Source organism: Lygodium microphyllum, chromosome 12 (genome assembly GCF_053477565.2).
Source record: "Lygodium microphyllum isolate KBCC chromosome 12, Lygodium_microphyllum_v1.1.10, whole genome shotgun sequence".
Classification (NCBI taxonomy): domain Eukaryota; kingdom Viridiplantae; phylum Streptophyta; class Polypodiopsida; order Schizaeales; family Lygodiaceae; genus Lygodium; species Lygodium microphyllum.
The window spans coordinates 92,640,674-92,657,475 of NC_141146.1; the positions used below are offsets into that span (position 1 = coordinate 92,640,674).

Sequence of the window (16,802 nt, forward strand, 5' to 3'; positions counted from 1 at the left end):
AAATGCAGACCTTGTCGGTGAACAAGTCTTCTTCGTTGCGGGAGCACATCAACAAGCTTAGACAGCTTCAGATGCAGGTTCAGAATGCGGGGAAGCCGATTTCCTCCCGAAGACATGGCGATCACACTCTTGTCCCAGTTGTCGCCACGATTCGGTGCTTTCCACTCCGCCCTTATTGCTTCGGGGCGAGAGTCCACTCTTCGGTGGGAAGAGTTGGTTCCTATGGTCTTGGACCAAGAGGAACAACTAAAGGGACAGAATGCTTCCAAGTCGGAGGCACTGATAGGTCAAGCCTCTCAGAAGAAGGGGAAGGACCAAAAGAAGAAGAAGGGGGATAACAAGTCAAAGAAGGACAAGGACAAAGAATCCACATGCCATATTTGTGGAAAGACTGGCCATTGGAAGAAGGATTGCCCTGACAAAGACAAGAAGGACACCAACAAGAAGGACACGAAGGATTCTGGAGCGGTGGCTGCACCCTCATCAGTTGCATTTCTTCATCTAGCTGTCATTGAGGACTCTACACCGAATGCTTCTGATGCTGCGATGACAGCTCCCCAGGCTCGAGAGTGGATCGTTGACAGTGGTGCCTCCCGGCACATGACTCCTTCATCAGATGGTGTTGCCCAGTTGCGACCCTCGCGTGGGCAGATTCTCATTGGAGATAGCTCTTCAGTGTCTATTGCAGGACGAGGTGAGATGCAGCTTATTCCAGATGGACGTGGTGGTACCCATACCTCACAGGTCTTGCATGTACCAGGTTTAGGGTATCATCTACTGTCAGTTCATAAGATTTGCTCCCTTGGACTTTTGGTGGAGTTTGACAGTGATTCGGTACGAGTCCTTGATCGTGGGTCAAGGAAGGTTCTATCATCCGGATATGAGGAGAACGGCATCTATAAATTGAAGTCTTCCACCGCCCTCTCTACTCTTCTTCTTACCTCTCAGACACAGTCAGAGCTATGGCATGCTCGGTTTGGTCACCTCAACTATGATTATCTTTGGAGGGCGTCACGTGGACAGCTTGTTCGAGGGTTGCCGGACATAGTGGTGAGCCAGCAGCCATGTGTCTCCTGCATTCGTGGGAAGCAGCATAGGGATGCCATTCCCCACAAAGCTTCGCGGCGGTCTACTTCACCGATGGAGCTTGTATCTACGGATCTTTGTGGCCCTATGAGAAATGAGTCCTTGCGAGGGAGCTCGTACTTCATGTTGATCGTAGATGACTACAGCAGGATGACATGGGCCTATTTCTTGGCATTGAAGTCAGAAGCTTTCTCCCACTTCAAGGATTGGCTTCTCTTTGAGGAGAACCGATCAGGCCGGAGATTGAAGACCTTGCGATCTGACAAGGGTGGTGAATTTGTTTCTAATGAGTTTGCTCGTTTTTGTGCAGATAAAGGTATTCACCAGGAGTTTGCTAATACCAACACTCCTCAAGAAAATGGCATTCTTGAACGGAAGAACTGCAGTGTGATCGAGATGGCGCGCACCATGATGGAGCACCGACAGACACCTCAGTTTTTGTGGGCCGAGGTTGTGGCTACTGCAGTCCACATCCTTAACCGATCCCCTACTTCGGCCGTTGATGGGATGACACCTTTTGAGGCTTACTTTGGGACTAAGCCCGATGTTTCTTATTTTAGGGTCTTTGGGTGTGATGCCTATGTTCACATTCCCAAGGCTCATTGTGATAAATTTGAAGCAGCTTCTCGAAGACAGGTATTTGTTGGCTACAGCTCCAAGTCCCAAGGCTATCGTTTGTATGATTCCGTCAAGTGGGATGTGTACACCAGTCGAGATGTGTGGTTTGTGGAGGTTCCGGCCATACCAGCGGGTGAGGAGCATCCCGTTCTTGGAGATCCAGGGGAGAGTTGGGCTCCCGCTACAGTTCCTTTGGAGCCCGCGTCTTTTGATTCAGATTCTGTTTCTGACACAGAGTGTACTGTTCCACCTGTCACCCCCGAGGAGTTACCACTGGTGGATATCCCAAAGTCTTCAGCTGATGGAGAGAGACGAGGAGAGGTCCGGCCTTCTCCTCGTTGGGCCCGTGACACACTCCGTGATTCAGGGATCGAGGGGGTTCCTGAGGAGTGGGGACCGTAGGATGGTCCGCGGCGGTTACGGAGGCACCAGGCACATTCTACGAAGCTTGTTTGCTCTAACTATTGTCTAATGACCAGTGTTATGCAGGATCGAGAGCCCATCTCCGTGAAGGAGGCTTTACAGTTCGCACCATGGAAGAAAGCTATGGAAGCCGAGTTGGAGGCTATTGAGAGGAATGGCACTTGGTCACTCGTGCCACGCCCCCCGAATAAGAAGGTGATTGGCGTCAAATGGGTCTTCAAGACCAAGTACCTTAGCGATGGTTCTTTGGACAAACACAAGGCTCGCCTTGTTGCTAAAGGTTTTGCACAGCGCCCAGGGATTGATTATCATGATACTTTTGCCCCCATTGCTCGTATGGCGACTATTCGAGCTGTTCTTGCCTTGGCTGGCTATAGGAGATGGCCTGTCTACCAGTTGGATGTGAAGTCGGCCTTCCTCAATGGTGATCTGAAGGAGGAGACCTACGTAGAGCAGCCTTCTGGCTTTGGATCTTCAGATGGGAAAGTCTACAGGTTGAAGAAGGCCTTGTATGGCCTCAAGCAGGCTCCGCGTGCATGGAACGAGAAGATTGATTCGTTCCTTCAGTCACAGTTGGGATATCGGCGTTCTAAGGCTGATTCGCAGCTTTATATACACAAGGCTCGCCTTGTTGCTAAAGGTTTTGCACAGCGCCCAGGGATTGATTGTCATGATACTTTTGCCCCCACTGCTCGTATGGCGACTATTCGAGCTGTTCTTGCCTTGGCTGGCCATAGCGATGGTTCTTTGGATAAGCACAAGGCTCGCCTTGTTGCTAAAGGTTTTGCACAGCGCCCAGGGATTGATTGTCATGATACTTTTGCCCCCACTGCTCGTATGGCGACTATTCGAGCTGTTCTTGCCTTGGCTGGCCATAGGAGATGGCCTGTCTACCAGTTGGATGTGAAGTCGACCTTCCTCAATGGTGATCTGAAGGAGGAGACCTACGTAGAGCAGCCTCCTGGCTTTGGATCTTCAAATGGGAAAGTCTACAGGTTGAAGAAGGCCTTGTATGGCCTCAAGCAAGCTCCGCGTGCATGGAACGAGAAGATTGATTCGTTCCTTCAGTCACAGTTGGGATATTGGCGTTCTAAGGCTGATCCACAGCTTTATGTACACACTTCCGAGGCTGGTTGTGTGCTTTTTGTGTTGTATGTTGATGATTTGATTGTCACAGGTGATCATGTACAGAAGGTCCAAGAGACGAAGGCAGCTTTACATCGGACGTTCGAGATGAAGGACTTGGGTCTACTCCATTTCTTTTTGGGCCATGAGATTTATCAGTCTCAGAGGGGGATCTTCATCTCTCAGCAGAGATATGTACAGGAGCTCTTGGTTTCTTTTGCGATGGAGGATTGTCGGACCCTTTCTACTCCTATGGATCCGAACTGGAAGGCCACTTCCCATTCAGCTTCTCCCATGGCGGATGCTTCCCGCTATCGTCAGTTGATTGGATCATTGATTTGGCTCCTCAACACTCGTTTTGATCTTTGTTTTGTTGTTGGGCTCTTGGCAGGGTTATGAGTGCACCTCAAACGGTGCATTGGCAGGCTGCTCAAAGGATACTTCGGGATTTGAGGGGGACGTCTGATTTAGGGATTCATTATCCCGCAGGCACAGGTGGTTCAGATCTTGTTCTTGCAGGTTTGAGCGACTCCGATTGGGCCGGTGATGTAAACCACAGGCGGTCTACTACAAGTTACTATTTTACCTTGGGTGCAGGTGTTATCTCATGGAGTAGCAAGAAGCAACCCACGGTAGCCCTTTCGTCTATTGAGGCGGAGTATCGGGCCGCGTCTTCCACCACATGTGAGGCTGTGTAGCTTCCGAGATTGTTGGAGGAGCTTGGCTGCCCCCAGACTCGTCCTACTTTGCTGCAATGCGACAATGAGAGTTACATTGCCTTGGCACGGAATCCTGTTTTCCATGTCCGGACGAAGCACATAGAGATCCAATACCATTTTATCAGACAGAAGCTTTTGGATGAGACCATCACCGTGGAGTACTGCAAGACGGAGGACAATCTTGCAGATTTGTTTACGAAGGCACTTCCCCAGGCTCTCCTTCGGAGACACTCCAGACCCCTCAGGCTTCTGTCCCGCCCAGGCTCTGAGAGGGGGTGTTAGCCATCAGAGCCAGTCGGACTGCAGTCCAGTCGAACTGTACAGTCGGACTGCCACGACCTGCTGCCGTACAGTCGGCTGCATTTAATGCAGCCGAATGCAGCCGACCTGCAGTTATTTTGCGCCTAGTTTTTGGCTATTTATAGCCGGGATTTCCAGCAGTCTTACACATTGTTCTGCTCGCAGATTACAGGTTGGTGGCTCGCGCAGATTCCGTCTCTGTTCGCAGATTTCTGACAGGAGACAGTGCAGACTGCAGCAGACTTCGAGGTGAACAGCAGGTTGCATCGTCGAGGTGGAGACACGCAGTCCAGCGCACTGCGCCCGTGTACATATCTGCATATCTTTGTATACAGCACACTTTATACAGCAGATCTTCATCTTCCACTGTCTCTTTCTCTCTCTTCTCTCTGCGTTCTCTCTCTCTCAATCCTACGCTTCCGCACCGCTGCACTTTGATAGTAGGGATATTGCATCCTTAGCAAACTTCCAATAAGAAGCTTAGCAACAGTTCTATAGATTTTGTAGTAAGATATCTATGGATTTTGCACATGTATAAATCGAGGTCATGATGCAATTTGGGTTGTGGTCAACCAATTGAGAAAAATGACTCGATTCATTCTTATGAAGATGACTGTCAAAAGCCACGAGTTGGTTGGTCTTTTTGTTTAGCATCTTCATAGACTCTATAATTTGTGCGATGAAATAATCAACGGTTGAGATTCCAAGACTAGTCATTTTTGGTAGACGGTCTTCTAGAAATTGGAAACTTGATTGTCCATGTCATTAATTTGTGCAATGAAATAATCAATGATTGAGATTCCAAGACTGGCCATTTCTGGTAGGTGGTCTTCTAGAAATTGGAAACTTGATTGTCCATGTCATCCTTGGAGTATCTTGAGACGAATGGATAGATGAGAGGGACAAATTAGACTATGGAGGATATACTATGTTCATGTATCTCTTGTAGGTCTTTGCAATATACACAATGACAAACCAATCCTTGGGTGTACAAAGCAAAGGAGCAACCTCTCCTATGTCAATGCTAGAGGTGAAAGGGAGCAAGGACTCTGCTTCTTCATTGTAGGCCTCATTGCCTCAGGTTGCTACTAAAGGGCAAGGTGGATGAAAACCAAAGTCATTGTGCAAGTTGTGGCGTGTTGTTTGAGTGGCTACCTTCCTGACGAGGTTATCCTTGTTTTCTAACAAAGATGTGAAAACAAGCCAAAAAGTACCCATCTCAACTTGCTATTTAGAGAAGTGGATATGGACTCGACATGCTTGGTCCTCAGAGATAGAATATGGTTTGTGCTATGGGCTCTAGTTGTTGATGTGAAGAATAGTGGGAGAGTTTATAGGAAATTGCATCTTAGTGAGAAATTTTGCTAAGATGAATTGTCTCTATGGTAATATCAAAAGAGGCCTTGTACTTGACCTTTCCTATGGCAGCGCGCCCAATTTGTTGCTTCTTGCTAGACCGAGAAAAGAGAGTCAAACCAAGAGAAACCATGTACTCATCCTAGGAACTTTAGGTATCTAAGTCACTAGTCAACCAAGATTGGTGAAACCCTTACAGTATTTGTCCTCAACTAAAAGCTACCCAAATGGGAATTCACATTTCCAAGTGCTCAAAATACAAAAAGACAATGCTAATGCAAGGGGTGTTGAGAAACCACTTCTTTAATTTACACACTTTAGTTAGGGTTTCACATTGATAGCTCCAAAAAGGGCTGGTGTCCACATCTTGGTCATTTTGTCAGTGGGTGCCTACTCAGTGGTGCGCCACCCTAGATAGCTTATGCCTAAAAGTAGGCAGTCACTTCATTCATTTCTTTATACCACCACCCACTTCAGTCATTCTTCATCGCTTTTCTTCCGTCACTCTGACATTCTTCCCTTCTCTCCTAGCCCTTCCATTGCCCTCACACCCCTTCTGGTGGACATTGTGGTTCCTAGTTCGTGGCTGCCTACTCCATCTTCATCCTCTACTTCAGGCGCCTTGTTCCATACCATCAAGCATTTGTGTTTTGGAGCTTCTCCTTGTTTGGCATCAGCATTTACACATTGGCATCAGCTTTTTTTCCCTTCAGGCATCACTCATTCTTGCGTTTGGCTGTTTAGAGGCCTTCTCCCTGCTTGGCGTCATCGTTCCGAGCTTGGTGGCATCACTTTCCTTCATGGCGTCACTCTTCATTGTTCAAGCACTTTGCATTAGTATCTTGAGCCCTTGGTGTTTGCACTTTGCCACCCAGGGACATCCTCCACATCTAGTGTCATCATCCAGTGCTTGGTGTCAGCATCTGGGCTGCTCTCCCTACGTTTAACAGCTCCAATACTTTGGGATTTGTGTTTGTTGCCCTAGCCATCTTCTCGACATTTTAGGATTGTGGTTTGCTCCCTCAACAATTGGTGATCATGTCCCTCATCTTTGATGGCATAAGAGGACTCCAATTTGCTCCCTCGACAGCAATCCTTCACTTTCCAGTGATTACTTTGATAGTCCATTGCCCAAAGGATTGCATTTTGATCCCTTCGATGTGCAAATTTCCCATAGGTATTGCTACGTGATTCAAACAAGACACTGCTGTCATCTATTGAGATTTGGCTCCGCTGCATGAGCTGTTCTTCTCATAGCATGGTTCAATACATCATCACTGAGTTCTTGTGTTTTTGAGTTTCTCTTCTCTCTCAGCGTTTGCTGTATACACTCTTGTTGAGCTAAAAATGCATTAGTTTTACTTAAACAGCCCCAAAACATGCTTAATTAATGAAGAAACCTTGTTTATTTAAAAGAAATGCAATCTTAGAGAGTTTCTATGTCCCATAAGCACAAACCCACTTGGGAGGGCCCAAACTTTCTATAAATACGTATGCTGCCTCGATTCAGCCCTTAATCTCGTTTTTTGCAAATTTCAGGTGTTTCAGCTTGTTGCCCACACCCCGTTTGCGGAGGACATCTCAGCCGAAGCTGTCCATTGCTGTCTCCATCAGTTGGTGCCTAATTTCCAGCCCTCTTCGTGCAGTTTGGAGTTGATTCCAGCCAGGCGACTGCTGCTCCTGTGCAGACCTGCTACTGCACAGCCTACCAGGTCATCACAACTCTGCGTCTGGCAGTTCTCTCTCCTACAAGCTGTCCTGCTTGCGTTTTTAGTCTTTCTCTCTCCTGCAGTCTGCGTTGTTAGTCTTTCTCTCTCTTGCAAGCTGTCTTGCCTACATTTTTAGCCTTTCTCTCACTTGCAGCTTGCGCTTTTAGTATTTCTCTCTCCTCACTGCTGTCTGCATCAGATCCAGCTTCTTACTGCTGCGTTTGCTAGTGTTCGACATCCAGTGGCTGCCTTGCTGCGATTGAGGATCCGTTCAGAGTACGACACACTCTCCAGCTCATTACCTTGCCCTAATCATTGAGATACAGGAGTTTGAGGTATAGTATTCATTCACTGCATAGTGTATTTGCTGCATGAGCATTGTATATTTAGTAGTCATATCACTTCATTCATTCACTGTGTTCATTGTCTCTTGAGTTACCCTTAGCCTAACTGTGTTCTTTTATGAGGCTGTGCTTTGTCGTACGGTTTTTGTTTATGTTTCTGTGTTAGGGTATTTCTTTAAAACTTCGTGTTTCTCCCCGCAAACCCTATTGTCTCTCTAGTCTTTTAGTCATTGTTTTTGACAAGGGGTAATGCAAAATGGGGACAAATGCTAGTATAGAAGGTGCCACTTGAGCAATGCCTCGACAAAGGGATTGTTCACATGCTCAAGTGCCCTTTAAACCCCTTTACAATAATTATCAATGGCACATGGGAAATGATGTTGAAGACAGCTAAGGTATACACAATGACAAACCAATCCTTGGATGTACAAAGCAAAAGAGCAACGTCCTCCTCTGATGTCAATGCCAAAGGTGGAAGAGGAGCCAGGGCCTTGCCTCACCATGTCGATGCTGAAGGGCAAGTTGGAGCATGACCAAAATCCTTGTGCAAGCTCTTGAGTGAGTCCTTGTGCAAGCTTTTGAGTTTTGGTTGAGTGACTACCTTGGTTTGCCTCAGAAAATAGCTCCACACGTAGTGAGTCCACTAGCAAAAGTAGTAAAGTGAGCCATTTAAGGATGGTATGCATGATTTGGGATACGCATGGGAAATCTGCATAAGGAAGAAAATGCGGTCTAAAAATTTTGGCAAACAATTTCATGCTAGTTCTGATTGCTGGCTGGTGAACAAGGTTTACAGAATTAAGGCAGTAGTAGTAGAATAGGCAGTCTAAAAAATTTGAGAAAAAGTGCCCTTCCTGACATTTCCAAGTTGTTTGGAAAGGAAAATGGGTTATTTGCAACTTCATCTAGAGTCTTTTTGCCTTCTTAAAAGATAGAAGTAATTTGAATAAATCATAAGGATTGTTGGATGTTTAATTGTATTAATGCTCATGTACATGTTTCTAACCTGCCCCTCCTGGAATTTCTGAGTTACATGTAACATTTTCGCATTGTCTGCTACACTTTCAGAGGTACGGAGTCTGGGCAGATTGGAGCAATCCTTATCTTACTTTACATCCGGAATATGAAGCTGCTCAGGTCAGCGGTGCGTCTATCCCCTGGCATATCCTTACAAGAGGGTGCACCTAGATTGCCCAAGTATTTTGTTTGCAGATTCATTTCAGCATTGTTGAAGTGTTGTTGTATATGCCAAGGTGTGAAAAAGGACATTAGCAAACATGCAAAAAAGTATTAAGCTGTTAAGTGAATAAGTCAGTTTTGCTACTGCCTGGAACTTGTTACTGCAGGAAATTGTGACTGACACAGTGAATGTGATAGATATGTGCAATTTCACAAATTTCGCTATGTTTTCTTCAATTAAGTCTAGCATGAGTTATCGATCTCAGCAAGAGTGATAAAGGCTTGAATCTCAATGAGGTGTATGGGGTTACAATATAATGATAAGCATGAAGAGTAGTCTATTGTGCAGGATCTTTAAAGTGCCTAAACTTGTGTCTGGCTGTATTGTAAACAGGATACCAGAGGCATTTAGGAGAAGTAATTATGATAAAAATTTCCTCAACTAGAAGTAATTAAACTGCTTGTAGGTTGGGTTGGAAGTGTGTATGACCAGAGAAACCACTTCATGCAGTCTCATCACACATGGTAGTGACTGACTTACTATCAAACTGTAGACCGATACTAGCCAGCAGAATAGGCTGACTCAAGGACCGACAGAGGTCTTCTTGTTTTATGTTCACTTGCCTCATGGCTTTATCTTGATGACTTTGTAATACGGCATATGATGGGGTCAAGAACCAAGGATGAGATCATTTTGATGATTCCCATGTCTTTCAGGAGGCAAGTCTCCAAGAAGTGAATTTGGAAAATGATCTGCATGCTGATCCAAGAGCTTAGATTTATCATTTATCCTTGTCAAAAGGTTGTGTGCATACATGTTCATTAGAGTCTGCTCCACAACTAAAATCACATGATCACATTATCATTTTCAGATATGTAGTAAACAAAATTATACCCGACACACAGGAAAAAGAAGCAAACATATGAGATGCAGTGGGATAGCCTCCTTATTGAGTAATGGCTTTGATTACACAAGGGTTGGTTTGGGGAGGAAAGTGAATAAGTTTGAGCTGTTAAATGAAGGCAGGCTGCAAAACCATCATGCCAAGGCATTGCCACATTCCCAAAAACACAGCAATATTTGATATAGTGCAGAATTCTCTTGAGTAGTATTGAACTTCTCTTAAGCAATGATAGCAACCAAGGATCATTTCTGCTGCTTGCTGAAAGCTATTACGCATGCAGCTTTGTGGGTTACCAGATACTTGCAAGCCACTTGGTTCTTTTTGGGATCACTTGAAGGAGATGGGTGAGGGCACACGAATACCTTGATGTATGAGGAGGAGAGCTGTCTTATTTGCTATTTGGGATTGGGCATCTTTTTCCACCTTGGTCCTTGATTCACAAACGGTTTGGCTGTCTTATTTGCTATTTGGGATTGGGCATCTTCTTCCACCTTGGTCCTTGATTCACAAACGGTTTGGCATTGTATGCAGCTTGTGTATTAGATGCTCTCCTTCAAGGGTATAGCTGAGAGATTTTCTCAAATATCTGTTTTTGTCATTTGATGGAGTAGCAATATGCTTTTACAACAGGGACTTTTTCTAGGATATGGATCAAGATCATTCACATTTTTTGAGGGAGATAGGAGAGGAAACATGGAGGCTTTGATGCATGAGAGATGCTGTATTGCTTTTTGGGATACCTTCTCCCACTTGGATTCATATATGGTTTGGCAAATTGGCTTTTTACACAGCCTATGTTTTCATCATTCACTTCACTTGGGGGTTTTTTAATTGAAAAAACCTTCCTTTTTAGGAAGAAATAAACTTTACAGGAAACATCTTACAAATAAGTACATGTCTAAAATTTCAAGAAAGTAAATCTCATTGTATCTATTCCAAGTACAAGGCAGAACTAAAGCTACTGAATCAAGTTACTTCATCATAAACTTTCATCAATTTCAAGGCAACTGCTCCTCCTTTGTTAAGTTTAAATTTGTATATTGAGCTCTGAGCCTCCCAGAGATTATATTAGTCCACCTTCTAAATTTTATACTATTACTATGTGACCAATCTGGCCAAGTAGGAGCATCTATGTCTTATCTTAGAATTTAAAGTTAACAAGTAGATGCATTTTTACATCTGTGCAGATAGAAGTGTTTGGGCAGATGGTCTTAAATGGACATATTTACCGTGGATTAAAACCTGTGCATTGGAGTCCTTCTTCTCGTACAGCCTTAGCAGAAGCAGAGCTTGAGGTAAGGCTTCATTACATTTTTCCATGTATCTACATCTAAATTTCTAGTAATAACTAGCTCAAGAACTTGTTTTGCTGTTAAAGTTATTACTTTCATATCTTGTTGCAGTATCCAGAAAGACACACTTCCAAAAGTATCTATGCTGCTTTTAGAATTGTTCATGCTGGTGATAAGTTTCCTGAGGAACTGAAATGCTATCTTCCTTCCTTAGGAGTAGCAATCTGGACTACCACACCGTGGACAATTCCTGCAAATGCTGGTTAGATATCATTCACTTCTCAGTTTTTGCTCAAGGCTTGCTGCATCCAAGCATTTTGAGCATCTATTTAGGCATTTGGGGAGTGCTTTCATTTACAAATAACTTTTTTGGTCATGATTCAAGTAGTTTTCAGCTTAGACAGTGCCCTGTTGAAGCTATGTGTGTAGCTAGTTGGAGTGGTGCAACAGGATTTTGACTTCTTGATTCGATTATGACTTTTTAACAGTTTGCCTGGTTGGTGATCAGCTGTGGCAGTGAATGAAAAGTTGCTTTATGCCGTGGTTGAAGTTCAACTTCCACTTTCAGAAGAGGGTTCTAGCAATGAGGGAAAGGAACAAAAGAAGCACAGAGCTGGTTTGCAAAATCAGACCATCAAATATCTCATAGTAGCACAAGATCTTGTGGAGAAACTACAGCAAAAATGGGCCGTAACACTAGATGTTAAGGCGTCTTTCTTTGGATCTGTTTTAGAACATTCGAGGTACAGTCTGCCATCCATCTGATGTTAGATAATGTGAGAACACAGTTTCGATTTTATTACATGTAGAGGTTTGGTATATGTAAATAAAATAGGTCCATAGTGTCTATTTGCCCCTATGTTTGCCCAGATACTCTTTAGTCCAGGATCTATGAGTGTGTCACAAATGTTGCAAGGAAATGAAATTTAATCTTGCAACCAGTCTTTGGTGGTCCTCCTTTTGAGCCATACCCTTCTGAAACTTCTTTATTGTTAGTCTCACACTGATCTATTTTGTCTCTCAATTGAATTTTGAAAAGTGGTCTTATATTGAAAAGACAGGATCATATATGAACTTGTATGCATTTGAGATTAATGGCCATAAAAAAAGTGCCGCTCTTTTCTTGTTATGTACCTTGAAAGTAGTCTGCTAGGTGTATTTTGAATGGTCATCTCTTGCATGTGACCTGTCACCGAGTCAATAAGGGACATAAGGAGCTTTGCCCACTTTTAAAGTTAGGAATGTTTTATTGGACTCCGCACTTTGGGCTCCCTACTTTTTTGTGTACTGGTCATGTGTATATCTATATTGAGCCATTGTTCTTCGGCTTTTTGGGGCCTCAGTCCCTCTTGGGCAACCTCCCTCTCTCATCAGATTGCTTTACTGAGTTAGATGATTAGTGACAGTGACTTTTGTGACTCAGCAGATTTCTGCAAGCAACTTAAGTGACATGTGACCATTATAGTTAAAGTGACTATACGTGATTCATAATGTATGTTACTTAGCAAAATTTGAAGGTGACAGGTTGGTACTTTTCAATCCATTCAGCTCAGATTTTGAGTACTTATTTTCCTATTCCATTTAGTTTTTGAAGCATTTATTGAATCTTTTGTGAGAATTTGTGAAGAGACACTTAGCAGCTAAAGAGGTGCTGCTTTATGATATTTGGAGCAGCCAGATTGAGCTGCAGCAGTTGAAAGGGCGCACTGCATCAGGTTTAGTTTGTCCTAACATTGCTAGAGAGGGCAGACTAAAAGAGTTGCATATTTTCAAAGGTGGGGACATTTCAAGTGTATGCACAAGTTCTAGCAGCCAAAAAACAGCTAGAAGAGCTGCATTTTAAGAGGCAAGACAGTCTGATTTGGTCCACAAGTTTTGCCAGCCAAGGAAGGGTTGCAATAACAGGCCAAGGATGTGCATCCCCGATGTGGGACAGTTAGAGGGTGCTGCCAAGACGGTGGTGACTAGCTTATGGCTAGATGAGCCAGTGAGCAGGTGCCAGATGAGGGGCTTTTGAGGGTCAGCCCTTGGTATTAGAAGCTGTGAGCTGTGATGTTGCCTCCCTAGAAACAAACGTATTTCTGCACAGTAGCACGGCCACCTATCTGAACACGTCACACATGTTGAGACACTGTGTTGTGTACATGAATAGGGGACCTCGTGATAAGTTTATGAGCATTTTGTGTCGTTGTTATGCTACTGCTGTTGTGGAGATTTTTCACAAATCACAGGTCCCACAATCAGTACATATTTGTGGTCTGGCATTGGCAATTTGGCCCACACTTGTGAGCCCTTTTTTTGGGGCGGGCGGGTGGGGGACAGTGTCCCTCTCTCCTTCTTAGCTGGTCTTCAGATGCACTAAAGGGCAGTAGTATCATCAACCAGGCAAGTGAATAAACTATCTGTAAATCAGCCAACTAATACTCACAAACAGAATGTTGTCACACTAAAAAGATGAGAGATTATGGCTTCTAGCTCCACACTAATAGATGATATGTGTTGGCCCCTGACTTGGTGCCCCCTTAAATTATTTCGTTAAGTTGATGAAGAGCTCTCAATTCAAAGGATAAAAGTTGACACTTAGCTTGTATTGTATTCATTTGTGATGGCTATATGCTCAAATACCATTTCGACAATCACAATTATTGTGTCCACAATTCACCCTGTAAACCGTAATACATAGCAGCAAATCAGTCCTGTTTTGTCGCCGAATCCTCAGTGCATGCTCTTCCAAATCAGTCTAGCTTGTTCCTGCAGGGCAGAACTATCCTGATGGCTCTCTATTAGGCATCAATATGATTCACCAGTCAGCTCACAGACTTGTCAGTGATTGGATGGCCTGTCATCTTGTCAATGGTAATACGTAGCAGTAAATCAGTCCCTGAATCCTCAGTGCATGCCCTTCCAAACCAGTCTAGCTTTGTCCCCTCGAGCTAGCCAACTGTCCCTACATGACAAAACTATTTTGATGGCTGTCTATTGGGCATCAACATGCTTCACCATTCAGCACACAGCCTTTTCACTGATTGGATGGCCTGAAAACAGTGCATGCATATCTAAATTGCAATACTGATCTCTACCCACATGTAGGATCATTTGCAGCAGCTTGCAACCCATATCAGCTCTATTTATCCATAAATGTTTTCAAAAGAAGAGAGAACATGGTGGATCGCTGTGACCTGATCCAAACACACACTTCAAAACCAATCTTCCTTTTTATAGAATGGTGGTGGAACCCTGAATAACACTGGTGTTCAGCAATTTACAGCAAGCAATAAATCGAAAAATATAGGTGACTTCCAAATTCAACACTTCACCACTTCGGGGTAGATTGTCCTCAAGAAATTGAGATGAGCAGACGTATGATTTGCTCCAAGCATTGGCACCCCTTGTGCTATTTCTTTTCACATTTATTCCAAAATCTTGTTGTACAACTGAGACTTGACTTGAATCCTTAGGTAGATGTCAAGCCTTGCCTTGAACTCAAGAGCCTTTGAGTTTCCAATTTCCTCTATTGTCCAAGCTAATTCTCCTACAACATTTGGAATGTCTTGTTGTTCTCTATTACCAGAAATCATAAAATCGAATTTGCCCCTTGATTCCACCATCAAGGAAGCTCAAATTGCATCCTTTTCTGTTGCATGCAAATCAGCCCTCTTGTAGACCTTTAGAGTCTCACAAATTCTGTTGTCCACTGGCTAGTTGTTTTCAGATGTCTAAAAAACCCATTTCAAACTTTTAAAAAAAGCATTGATCACAAGTTACTTTTTCCCATTTTCTGGTGTCTAAGTGTGCATAGCCTGCAAATCACCTTCTCTGACTGCAACAATTGATTTCAGCCTGCATGAAGTCCACAAACTATCGGAAATACAGCTACTTGCTTGGAGGGAGGAAACACTGCTGCCCCAACCTGTTTTGACCTCTCTCTCACTCTCTCACTCTCTCACTCTCTCACCCACAAAAAAAACAAACCTTTAGACAGTGCAGTTATTTAGCTCGCACTGTCACTGTTCACAGCTAAAGTCTGAAGTCTGAACATTGAAGAGAAGACCTCACTTTTTTTTTTCATAGGAGAGAAGACCCTCTCTCTCTCTCTCTCTCTCTCTCTCTCTCTCTCTACCTTAAAAGACTGCAGTGTACATTGCAACCAGCATTACCAGCCTGCATTGTTAAATTTGAAGCCTCTCTCTCTCTCTCTCTCTCTCTCTCTCTCTCTCTCTCTCAAAGCAGAAGCCTAAAATTTTGAATTTGGAAAATGGGGCTTTGCTGTAGCTTGCAATCAGAAGGCAGCAAGGTTTTGAGTTTTCAATGTTCACTTTTGAGTACCCAATACTTACTATGTAGTTGGCACGCCTCTAGTGTCAATGATTGTTTTATTGGCTTCTTGTCAATTACTTTTATATTGACTCCAACTTCAATATTCTAATTGTGAATTGTGTGATGTTCTATGGTTACACCTCCAATGAAGGAAAAACAAGAAAAAGACATCCATATAAGTGTTCGAGATATATGCTTGTGGGATACTTACTCATGATCGTGACAAATTTTCTAGGTTAAGAATTGGCCTCCAACATAGTTAGAATACCCATTATTGAGTTTTAATAACTTAATGAGAATTTTGGGTGGATAAAAATACATGCAAGGAGTTATCTAGAGTGCTACAAGGCATCGGAACTTGAAAATAAAAAAAGCAACACATTTTACGAAAAGTGACGTTTTTGGTTCTTGAGAGAGGATTTTTGCAATTCTATCCACATTTGTTGGTAGAAGACTAGGTCTGTTTTAGTCGATTTGAGTACCTGAATAGTCATATTTTGAGTTCGGATAAGAAAATTAGAGCGAAAACAAGTTACAACAAGTTCAGGACGAGACTGTTGTCCTTAGGATTTTGATAAAGTTCTTGCTTAAGGCTTTTACTTGCCTATTGTAGGTGGATGCTTTGGGCTATCAAAGGGACATTGTTTCTCATTGCACTATTGTAGTAGAATTCTTTTGGGTTGCGTAGAGTCTCCAAGTTATCTTTTGGAAGAGTTTTGTTTGAGCAATCAACTTGGACACAATGTTTGTAACCTGAGGGTGTAGTTGCAGTTGTGCAAAGTCTTCAATACACATATTCTTTTCGGAATCTTTCTATCTTCCATTTGTCTTGATTCTTTTCTTGAATCCTTGTGGTTTGTGGGTTGACACATACTCCCCTCGATATTTGGTGAACCTGATGTGAAAAGCCACGTCCATACTTGAGAAGATGGAGACAGTATGTATGTAAGCGATGATGTTGTCAGAGCCAGAGACTTCATAAACTTTATCAGTACCTATGAGATGTTCAAACAAGAAGTGAAAAAATATGATGGAGGAAATATTATCAGATTTCTCTATGTCTATACATAAAAGCTTGATATAGGGTACCAACCGAAGAGATGTCAAGGTATTTTGATGGAGTTGTGGCTTATGAGCTATGGACTAGAGTAAATGCAATTTATACAAACCACGGGACGATATGGGATGATTTCAAGAGAGCTCTAAAAGATGAATTTTATATTGAAGATGTGGATCTTGCGATGAGAGATCTTTCCTAGAGCGAGTTTCCAATTTGAAAAGGGGCTTCCCGCTCTAGAGTTGCATAGGGTTTTTGGGTAAAAGTATGGGCAGTTGAGTGCCATAGAGCAACTAATATTTGAGATAGAGAAAGTCTTGCTATTGTTATAGGTTGCAGATTCTCCATTGCAGATGGAATTAGAATAGCTGC

General features: G+C 43.4%; 1 protein-coding gene across 2 annotated transcripts in view; it reads left to right on the forward strand.

Annotated features, from left to right (window-relative positions):
* OVA2 (tRNA synthetase class I (I, L, M and V) family protein) overlaps window positions 1-16,802 on the forward strand; it is an 89,429-nt gene that overhangs the window by 18,850 nt on the left and 53,777 nt on the right. For both annotated transcript variants that reach the window (XM_087689726.1, XM_087689725.1), the window contains exons 7-10: window positions 8,749-8,817; window positions 10,952-11,059; window positions 11,168-11,318; window positions 11,565-11,799. In XM_087689726.1, coding sequence (XP_087545852.1) covers window positions 8,749-8,817; window positions 10,952-11,059; window positions 11,168-11,318; window positions 11,565-11,799 — 563 coding nt within the window. The remainder of the gene's footprint in view (window positions 1-8,748; window positions 8,818-10,951; window positions 11,060-11,167; window positions 11,319-11,564; window positions 11,800-16,802) is intronic.